This window comes from Sinocyclocheilus anshuiensis, unplaced genomic scaffold, assembly GCF_001515605.1.
Source record: "Sinocyclocheilus anshuiensis isolate Anshui unplaced genomic scaffold, SAMN03320099.WGS_v1.1 scaffold1501, whole genome shotgun sequence".
NCBI lineage: Eukaryota > Metazoa > Chordata > Actinopteri > Cypriniformes > Cyprinidae > Sinocyclocheilus > Sinocyclocheilus anshuiensis.
This window is the reverse complement of record NW_015544287.1, coordinates 63,790-75,227: the sequence shown is the minus strand read 5'-3', so window position 1 is coordinate 75,227 and position 11,438 is coordinate 63,790. Positions and strand designations below refer to the sequence as shown.

Genomic DNA, 11,438 nt, shown 5'->3' with positions numbered 1-11,438 from the left:
TATTATGATAATGAACAGGCTGCATTGTCAAGGTAACAATGCTAAACTGTGTGCGTGCATGCGGCGCCAGCGCAATCATTTGAATTTTTTCCATCTAACAGTGGAAGCAACTAGGCTACTCCTTTTAGTCATAAAGATAATCGGAATTGTAAAAGGTTTGCCTTTATTTGTGTACATTCACAATAAAAACAAATCTTTGTGCTTTTGTAAAATAAGCCTAAAGAAAAATAGGATGCCGTTTTCTGCCGTCTGGTTTCCTTTCACGCAGCACAACAATGAACCGAAGCTCTGCATATAGGCTACTTGTTACAGTTTTTCTTTCATTTTCTTAATTTATTATTTAAGTAAAAATATGTTTCTCGTATAGGCCTATTTATTCGTTATGTAGGCTACCGCTCGCAGAAGCGCTGCAGGTGCGTATATGAAGACCGTGTGAATCCTCATGTTCTGTTGTTTGCTGCTTTTTGCGCATGTAAAATTAATCCCCGGGAAACAAATGTTAGTATTTTTAACGGGTCACAGACACTTATCCTTTCTAATTTAATTCAATTCTAATTTAAAATAATCTTGTCGGTTAACGGGTAATAATCGGTTAACGAGCGTCGGTTGTCGGTTAGGAAAAATAACCGAAATGAACATCCCTAATTCTTACATTCTTACAGAGATTGTTGCATTGAATTTAAATCGTAATTTAATTTTACAAACACAAGCAGAACAAATTTGTGTTAATTGTTTTAAATCGTAATTTAATTTTACAAACACAAGCAGAACAAATTTGTGTTAATTGTTTGTAAATAAATAATTATGCATACTGTCATTGAAAATTTTAAAGGGGTCATATGATGTTGCTAAAAAGAACATTATTTTGTGTATTTGGTGTAATGAAATGTGTTTATGCAGTTTAAGGTTCAAAAAACACATTATTTTCCGCAACTTTAGGGAATCTTATCTATTCACGAACAGCTTGTAACTCTCCAAAGAGAAAGGAAAACTTGAAATCGCATCATATGACCCCTTTAATCAGTACGATTTTGACTGCCCTTATAATCAACATAGTCAAAATTGACCCTGAATTTTAGTTAACTTTAATATAAGATCCTGGTCTTATTGTGAAAGAATCATCAATGCATAACATTAAAAATACTTTTGTGGAAGTAAATTGTGTTTTTGAATGGCGTTTCACATGATTTTGTGTAATGTCTGATTTTCACAAGCATGTTTTCCTTGTATACTAGAGTTTTTAGTGTGTATGATGTATGTAATACCAGTTTTTCACTGGCTGATGGACACCAAGATGCACAACAACACAACCTATCTCTAGACTGTATGTCCTCATTTTCATTTGCGTCAAATTAAACATGGCGTGACAAAGATCCATTGGTGCTTTTGTATCTGTTATAACCAGTGCTGCAATAAAAGCCACTTTGCCTACAAATGTATGGTGTTTTTAATTTTTTTGACAGATGAGGAGGTCGGTGGTCACAAAGGAATGGAGACGTTTGTGAAGCTTCCTGAATTTCACAAGCTGAACATTGGTTTTGCTCTTGATGAAGGTAAACAAACCTGTAGATTCAGGCTTCTATTTGTTGTAGTAGTCTTAGTATGCTCAGGTTTTCTCAAAAATGCAGACTTGATTTTAACAGGCAGTGAGGGGTAAATTTATTAAACGATTAGACCGCTTTAGTACCATTCTGAATTGAAAGACATGAACTGCACTCAGAACAGTGCAGATAAAGCTCTACAGTACCAGTTTGTGCAGTTCAAGCTGCATAAAATTCAGTGTTTAAGCATGGATGCACCAACATTAACAAGACTTTTGCCTGTTTTATTTGTTCACAGGTTTGGCAAACCCAACCAATGCCTATACTGTCTTCTACGGAGAGAGGAACCCCTGGTGTGAGTGTGACATATGCAGCAGTCACATTTACTGAGTGTGTGTGTGTGTGTGTGAGAGAGTTAATATGCATGTGCTCTGTCCTGCAGGGATCACAGTTCGCTGTCCAGGAAGTCCAGGCCATGGTTCCAGGTTTGTGGAGAACACAGCAGCAGAGAAACTAGTGAGTGTGTTCAGAAAGTAATGTGACCAAACACACTGCAATCTGAAGTAGGCAGATGATGTGAAGTGTAATTTTCTGTCTTCAAAGAAAAATAATTTCTCTCTCTTAGATTTTCTTTTATTATTTTCTTTTATTATTTAATGATAATAATAATAATAGAATCAATTAATTTGATAAAAAATAAAAACAGTAAAAACTTTGGTTTTCTATAGATTTCTTTTTCAAATAAATGCTGTTCTTTTGAACTTTCTATTCATTAAAGAATTATAAAAAAGTATCAGTTTCCACAATAATGTGAAGCAGCACAACTGTTTTCAACCTTGATAATCAGAAGTGTTTCTTGAACAGCAAATCAGCATATTAGAATAATTTCTGAAAAATCATGCTTAAAATAAGCAACATCATCTCTTATTTGTGGGGGTGCAGCATACAGATGTCGAACTATTAGAAACAAAACGTCAAACTTTTTGAACATGTATAATAGTTGTCCATACAGTTTTCATGCTCATGCTCATAATAAATGACAAACTACATTAAGTATTTGTACTATTAAAAAACCAATGAAGGCAAAAAGGTGTTTAAAATTGAAAGAAACTTAAAATCATGGTTTATTTTATCCTGAAGTCTATTTTTTATCATGTTTCTGATGCGTCTGTGTCTGCTGTGTCCACAGCAGAGAGTTATAAACTCCTTCCTGGAGTTCAGAGAGAAAGAGAAACACCGGTGAGCTTCATTCTGTTCTCCAAACGGCTGCTTACAGGAGATCTGTTAAACGTGAAAATACACCTGTGTGTGATTTCCAGGCTGAACACCAGTGAGTGTTTTACTCTGGGTGATGTCACCACTGTTAACATGACCATGGTGAAAGGGGGCGTGGCTTACAACATGGTTCCAGCAGAAATGGATGTCAGCTTTGACTTGAGAATCCCGCCCACCGTCAACCTGCAGGTGTGTATCTGGACCGTTACACGGGGAACGGCTGTATGATCCCATCATGAGTTCAGTTACACTCCCCTCCCTATTATTAAATTATTTGTCTTGAACTGATTCTTTCGCCATGTGTCACTACCAGTTCTGTTCATTTTACAGGAGTTTGAAGAGAAGATAAAAGCCTGGTGCAAAGAAGCTGGTGAGGACGTGACATATGATTTTGCACAGGTCAGATTTATTTTTACACACCAAACACAGTTCCAGCTGGCCTCATCTCACGTCTGGTTATTTCAGTTGTCTGCCAGGAGACTATAGCCACGTACACACTGTAAGGTTTCTGGAGTGACAACTGCATTAAATACGGGAGTGAATCCCCTAAATTATCGTCAGAACTAGCTCTCGAAACTGCGATGATTGACACTGTGCTAACTAGGGCTGCACGATAAATCGCATGCGATATTTAATGCGCATCTTATCAGTAAAGCCGGTTCTGTAATCAGCGGTAAATCTCCATCACCTGCAGGCTTTCACATTGAGCAGCATTAACTACACAGAGCCGTTGTTCACTGACGAGCTGCGCAAAACCACGTTCATATTTGCGCGATTTTTTGCGCAACTCGTCAGTAAACAACGGCTCTGTGTAGTTAATGCTGCTCAATGTGAAAGCACGCAGGTGATGGAGATTTACCGCTGATTACAGAACCGGATTTCTGACAAGATGCGCGTTAAATATCGCATGCGATTTATCGTGCAGCCCTAGTGCTAACCATAGCATTTGGCATATTGCATCTTTGATCTCACAATTTTTAACCAAAGTAATATTACGGTGACCAAAGACTCTTTATGTTCGTCGATTTTAACTAAACCACCATCGACAGAGCCGTCGTGTTTTGTTTACGTTTGGAAGTCTGCTTCGCAGCATGCACTCTTGAAGGGTTGCCATGTCTGCTTATTATAAGCAACACTCATTAAGCATCTTTGGGCTTTGTTTTTAAAGTGTTCCAGTTTATTGAGTTTGCAGGTTATGCAGGTCGCTATATTTTGCTATGTGGCTTATTTCCAAGACAACACCTTTGGATTTGAGTTCATTATAAATTATGGGCTTGTTCCTATTGTTTTTTTTTTTTTAAAGATATGGCAACACTAACGAGTCAGAACGTACCCTTTGATTTCTTGCACTTCACATACAGAAAAGACACGACTGCATTTAAATACGTCATTAACAACTAGTTCGGTTCTGTACACACTGCGTAGAATGCGGTTGTCGCTACCTGCAATTTTCGGGAGTCAGTTTGGTTGCAGAATGCAGTTGTCACTCCTGTAAATTACTGAACTGTGTGTGAACAAGCACAAGAGACTCATGATTTGGTTTTAAATCTGTAGCTTTTTTTCTGCTCTACAGAAACACATGGACCAGAATTTCACATGCACAGAGGAGAGCGACCCCTGGTGGCACGCTTTTAGCTCTACCTGCAAAGCCATGTGAGGGAAAAGTAGTTTGTTGTAAAGATTTGTGAGCCCTTGGTTTTAGTTGAACATATGAAGACATGTGCCTCTATCCATCTCATGACAGGAACATGACTGTGAAAAAGGAAATCTTCCCTGCTGCCACAGACAGCCGCTTCATCAGGGAAGTAAGTCAGTTTCACTTCTATCTGCAGAAACAAACAACCTGATGCATCATCTAAAATAAACCTGAACTACTTAAAATGTAATTTATTCCTGTGATGCGCAGCTGAATTTTCAGCATCATTACTCCAGTCTTCAGTGTCACATGATCTTCAGAAATCATTCTAATATGCTGATTTACTGCTCAAGAAACATTTCTGATTCATACATGTTAAATTTGTTGGTATTTAAAATCATACTGACCCTAAACTAGTGTATTTCATTAATTTGGTGTCTTATACCCCTCCATAGATGAGTTCCTATTAATATTATTGTGAATTGTGTTTTTGTAGGAGGGTCTTCCTGCCATTGGTTTCTCTCCGATGAATCTCACTCCCATCCTGCTTCACGATCATAACGAGTACCTGAATGAGCAGGTGTTCCTGCGGGGCATCCAGGTGTACGAGCGTCTGGTCCCGGCTCTGGCCAGCGTGCCGCCTCTGAGCGGAGAAGAGTAGAGGAACACACTCCTCCTCTCCTGCTTGAATCTCTCACAGCTGCTTCTGCTCCTCGCGGTTCTGAGTACGGTGCTGATTTCCGCACATATCAACAAAAGTATCTGCCATAACACCAAAGATGGGCTGATCCCATATAATGAAGGTCACCGTTTATGTTCGCTTTAATTGACTCAGGAGCTGCTTTCTTTCAATAACGTCTTAGATATGCTTTTAAGTCTTATTTGTCAGCTGATATCCACAATTAGGAGCTGATATAAACTGTTGTTTTAATTGATAAAGTGTCAATTTAACACTCCTTGAATTAGGCAGTTTGTGTCATATATGAAAAAAGAAAGTTATTTCAGAGACTCAAACTGTATAGCTCTGCTTGCTATAGATGCGTTATATTTTTTTAATACAAATGATTTTGATGCAAACATGTTGTTACATAAACTGAAAATGTGTATGGGTCATTGATTACTATGAGACTATATTACTGCACAAAAACTCCAATAAGAATGAGTCACATTTCATGATTTCATGTTTTATTTTTATGTTACCTCAAACTTTTTCTTCTTTTTTTTGTAGTTGATTGGTGCTACTTTGCCCTCCTGATTAAAAAAAGGTAGCACATATCAAAGCTATCTGAAGTTTATTATTATTATTACATGGAGACTGACTTCAAATAATAAATAATGTAGCTTAAAAAGTTTCATTTAAGGTGATGTGTATTTTTCCCCACTTATGATTGATAGATAGATAGATAGATAGATATGCAATCTAGGAAACACAAATAACCTTTTTACACTGCATAAGTAAAAAAATACAGCTTGATTGGAAACAGACAATAAAACAGAACAATTAAAATGTTTTTTTATGCACGACATATTTCTATGTCGATCTCAACAATGCTCTTCGTAAATAGAGTGTGGTTAAACGTGTCTAGTATTTTAGAGTTAATAAAGTGTTTATCTCTCGGTTTATAAAAGTTCCAAAAGTTGAAAAACAATAAATACTAATTTAACTCTTCTTGGGTCATAGAAGAGCATTGTGTGAACAAACGCAAGTTAAAACAAGTTGAAAACCGCTAAACGTCCATTTCGAGCTCCTGTAGCAGCGCATTGCACTGTGGTTTTCATGTTGCTCGTAACCATAGAAACACAGACACGCCGGTGACGTCACTTGTGGATTTTGCATCTTGCATGAAAAGCATCTGCGCCGGACCATCACGAACAATAATGCAGAAGGTGAGCTACTTATTTTACTATTTCACGTTTATCAGCGTCTTTTAAAGCTTCATTCTCTAGGTCAATGCATACACTTGTGAAAGTTAATCAGTTTGCACGTGCCCGTGTCTGCTGTAGAAAGCCGTATCTTTGTTGTAGCATCCTTTCAATGGTTAAGAGATTTCACATGACGGGCATTAGTTACCCCAGCGCCTATGAGGGGCCGTACAAGCCATAATTCATTCTGGCACTCTCACACACTTACATTCTCCTTTCACATACATATGATTCAGCTTACATGTACACTTTACTTTTCAACACATACATGCAGAGGCGGACTTAACCATTAGGCAAAGGTAGGCGACTGCCTTGGGCCCCCAAAAGCCAAGGGCCCCCCTAAAATGCTTTTTATATGCGAGATGCGCATTCAGTGCGGACGCACAAGTGGTTGCTGTGGTGTTCATTACCACGACAGCCGTCTGTGCGTCCGCGTTGAACGTGCTTCTTAGCAAAAGTAGGGCGATGTAGAAAATGGAGACGGAATCCCGGAATCTATTCATAAAAACGGAATTTACTGTGTAACGCGGAATGTGACGGAATGAACGGCGCAGATGCGCATTTCGTTTGCTAGTTTGCTATTTAAGCACGCGCAACGCTCGCGGTTGTCGTCTGTAGTAGCTAAATAGTATTTTTGCCATTTAATATTCACATACACTAGTCCATATCGTGGTTTGATTGAAGTGTACTGAATTGCATTTGATTTATTCATTCAATATTTGACGAATTCCGTGACATTGCTCGTTACACCGTAAACTTCTGTTGTGTAGCATTTTGAATGTACAAAAATTAAAGGGTTTGTTTAATTTTAATTGGAATAAAAGATAGATTAATGTTTTCGCCTTCATTTGATTACCAGAAAAATGGAAATACACAGCACAGAATTTCTAAAAAATAATTAAATAAAATTTAAATTTCATAGGGCCCTATTATTGTATACAAATAAATAAATTAAGTTGTTTTTATGAATTCAATTAATTAGATATGTTTTTGATTAAACCATTAAAATGGAATACAGAAAAAAAAAGAAAGCGCAGAATTTGGGCTATAAGAATGTAATTTTTGATAAACTTTTAATAGGCCTAAATTGCTGTTAAATTAAACAAGTTTCATGATTTTAATTAATTAGACATGTTTTTTGTTCAAATTTAATATAATCATCCAGAAAAATTTAAACGAAAAAAAAAAAACTGGATCCAGAAAAATTAAAACGGAAAAAAAGATTTTGGAAAAAATAACACTTAGGCTAATTTGGGAAAAATAAAACGGATTTCATAGGGCCCTACAAATATCATGCATCTGAAGCTATAATTTTAATACTAAGCAACAGTGCATATTATATAGGGCCTATTTTAATTTGTTTAAATGGCACTCACTCGTTTTTGTGAAAGACCCAAGAAGGACCATGCACAGTCACTTTCCACACAGGCACACTTCATGTTTGGTTGAAATAATCCTTAAGCATGTAAATTTATAATTTCCTTCAGTTTAATTTAAATGTGCAATTAAAATAAATAAAAATAAATGTATATTTTAAAGTTTAGAATTAGACAGCCTTGCGTTGTGTAGACAATTGCATAGTGAAAATTACCCCAACGCACCACCTAGTGTCCAACCTACTCTAGTACTATTATAACCTGTTTAAATGTGAACGGGATTTACAACATTAAATAAATCCTTTATTTATAACATGTACATGAAAAATCTAAAAGATTAGACACAACTATGGGACACGGTCGTGCAGCAGCGAGCAACAGTGAAAGGAACCTCAAGGTTGTAAATGTGTGAAATCGTATAGGGCCCCATTCCTGTATTTTGCCTGGGGCCCCCAAATCACTAAATCCGCCCCTGCATACATGTATTCTGACTTTTACACACACATATATTTAACTCATATATACAAATATACTCTAACTCATATATACATATACTGTCACTTTCTTTTTCTCAGCTTTTTTTTTTTTTGGTATCCATTACTTTCTCTTTAAGCAGGAAGTCACTCTCAAACCAGGAAATACATGTGCATCACTTGCTCAGCTCATCCTAACACAACTGTACAATGATGCTATTCAAAGAGTCATCATTTTCTTTTCCAAGTACAGTTTTTTACATTTTGGGAGTAAATAGCAATGAAAAAAAAAAAAGACAGAAGTTTTTTTTTGTTTTTTTTTATGTCCTGGAATGTTTTGAACAAATGCAAAGAGAGACTGTATAGAACTTGATGATCACATTCAAAACTTTGGAACTCTGGATTTCTGTCAGTCCCAAGATTTGTTGAGGATTCAAGAAACAGAGCAGCAGTAAATACATTAGAGTCCTTATGGCTATCTTAATTTAGTGCTGACTGCTTTTGAATACAGACAACAACAACAAAACAGGTCTGAGAACAGTTATGTCCTGTTCATAGCTGTAACCAGGGCTGAAATTTAGTGAGGTCTGGGGTGGGGTGTTAAGAATTGTGCTATGATCAGGAATGAGCATAAGTGGTGCGCATGCGCGAACGAAACAAGAACTGCACTGGGTAAATAAATTCAGACCAATCATTTGCGTACTGACATAGTTGACAGCTGTTAATGCACAATCACCATTTTAAATCGACCATCTGCAATACTCTATAAGATATCTATCCAAATTGAAAGCATAAATCTAGGTTATGTGCTGCCAGTGTATCAACAAATTCTGTGACCCATCGAGTTATGTGACTGCAGTAGGTGCTAGTGACAGTTGGGGTCAGGGTTAGATTTGGGATTATAGTACAAAGACTATAGAAAACCCAAGATGTGTCCCTGTATAGTTTTGAATGGGGATGGCCAACACCAGTCTCTCATTTGAGCCTACTTGAAGGACATTACGGGACCCTTGTTACCGAGCAAACAGGTCTGTGGATGATGCAGTCAACATGGCACTGCACTACATCCTCCAACATCTGGACAAACCAGGGACTTTTTCTTTTTTTAAATCAATATATTTATTATTTTCACATCAACAATTTACAGAATCAGTACAGTATACAAGTAAACATTATTTTCTAAGCACCCATCCACCCTGTCCCACCCCTCACTAGGCAGAACACTTAAATTGACATTGTAAGGCATTGAGCTGATGTGTAAAATAAGAGAAGAAAAAAAAAATTGTATCCATGGCGATGGAAATGTACTATTCATCTGCCAAAACCATACCGCTCTCATTTCTGCTGCCCAGAAATAAAACAAAAAATCTGGAAGTTGTTATCCACCTTTTTTAGATGCCATTTTTAATGTCTTAAGTTTAACCATCAAGAGTTTTATTATTCCAGATTCATTTTCTAATTGAGCTATTGAGATTATTAAAAAACTTTTGTGGGATAGAAATGGGAAGGGTTTGAAATAAATATAAAAATTTAGGAAGAACGTTCATTTTTATGCAATTTATCCTGCTAATTAGTGATAACAGTAGTGAGTTCCATCTTTCCAGATCTTTCATTACCTTTTTAAGTAAAAAAAGGGGCATTTTGAGAGCGCTGAATTCTTGTCGCTTTCTAAACAAGGTCGATGACATGTCATGAAATATCATGATAGCAGAGTTGCCATAGGTGAGCTTGCCCTTTTCTCTAGCCGCATTGAGGATCTTAAGTGTGTCTCCATACCGAAGTAAGCAAATCAGAATAGCTTGCCATTTTCTGCTGGTCGACGTTGCAAAGTGCAGTGAGCTCTTTCAATTTCGTAGATCTCATCCTCCTTCCCCAGGATCTTAGGTAACCATTCCTTCAAAAAACCCACAGCGTTTCTACCTTACACTCCCTCTGGGAAATGAACAAGACGTGAATTCTGGTGGCAAGACTGATTTGAGTTCATCAGTTTTGTCTTTCAGCTGTTTAATTTCGTCGTCAACATCCTTGTGAAGGCCCGTTACCGCTTCATCCATCTCCACCTGCTTTGTTTCTTCATCCATCATTCTCAGATTTATTGATTGTATCTCATTACCCATTTTCTCCAAGGATTCTGTGAACTTATTCAGGTGTCCGTCAATTAATTCCTGAATTCTGAGAAATCCTTTTTCCATTTCTGCATGGAACCATGGCTATAATAATGCCATCCGATAATGGCAGTCTCGTTTCTTGAGAATCTTATTTCTTATTGTCCATTTTCTTTTTATCTATTTTTTTTCTATTTATCGAAATGTTCGAAGTGCAACAAGTTATTACTTTAAAATAAAGTATTTTCGTCGCATTAAAAGTCTTTAGGGAGGGTTATTTAGATTAAATTATTCGGGAGCGCTGTGCACCACGTCTCACTCTACTGCCTCCATAACCAGAAGTCGACAAACCAGGGACTTATTCAAGGATCCTGTTCGTGGACTTCAGCTCTGCTTTCAGCACCATCATCCCAGATACCCTTCTGAATAAACTGACACAGCTCTCTGTACCCACTTCCATCTGTCAGTGGATCACCAGCTTCCTGACAGACAGGCAGCAGCTAGTGAGGCTGGGAAAACTCACATCCAACACCCGCACCATCAGCACTGGCGCTCCTCAGGGGTGTGTGCTCTCCCCACTGCTCTTCTCCCTCTACACAAATGACTGCATCTCTAAAGATCTCTCTGTCAAGCTCTTGAAGTTTGTAGATGACACCACAGTCATCGGTCTCATCCAGGATGGCAGTGAATCTGTTTACAGACAAGAGGTTGAGCAGCTGGCTGTCTGGTGCAGTCACAACAACCTGGAGCTGAACACGCTCAAAACTGTGAAGATGATCGTAGACTTCAGGAGGAACCCCCCTGCTCTCCCCCTAATCACCATCATGAACAGCACTGTGGCTGCAGTGGAGTCATTCAGGTTCCTGGGTACCACCATCTCACAGGACCTGAAGTGGGACAGTCACATTGACTTTATTGTAAAAAAAGGCCCAGCAGAGGTTGTACTTCCTTCGCCAGCTGAGGAAGTTCAACTTGCCACAGGAGCTGCTGATACAGTTCTACTCAGCTGTTATTGAGTTGGTTCTGTGCTCTTCTATAACTGTCTGGTTTAGGTCAGCCAGCAAATCAGATATAAGAAGACTGCAACGGACTGTTAGGACAGCAGAAAG

The 11,438-nt window shown here is 37.8% G+C and overlaps 1 protein-coding gene across 3 annotated transcripts in view; it reads left to right on the top strand.

Annotated features, from left to right (window-relative positions):
* Positions 1–5,749, top strand: part of LOC107698043 (aminoacylase-1-like) — a 12,545-nt gene extending 6,796 nt beyond the window's left edge. The window contains exons 7-15 of one of the 3 annotated variants that reach the window (XM_016498959.1): positions 1,464–1,553; positions 1,840–1,896; positions 1,984–2,057; positions 2,734–2,780; positions 2,861–3,005; positions 3,147–3,215; positions 4,390–4,469; positions 4,561–4,621; positions 4,949–5,749. In XM_016498959.1, the coding sequence (XP_016354445.1) occupies positions 1,464–1,553; positions 1,840–1,896; positions 1,984–2,057; positions 2,734–2,780; positions 2,861–3,005; positions 3,147–3,215; positions 4,390–4,469; positions 4,561–4,621; positions 4,949–5,113 (788 nt within the window). In that variant the 3' untranslated portion in view covers positions 5,114–5,749. Of the gene's footprint in view, positions 1–1,463; positions 1,554–1,839; positions 1,897–1,983; positions 2,058–2,730; positions 2,781–2,860; positions 3,006–3,146; positions 3,216–4,389; positions 4,470–4,560; positions 4,622–4,948 lie in introns of all 3 variants that reach the window. The other 2 variants (XM_016498958.1, XM_016498957.1) reach the window with 2 other exon arrangements.
* Positions 5,750–11,438: the final 5,689 nt, after the last annotated feature.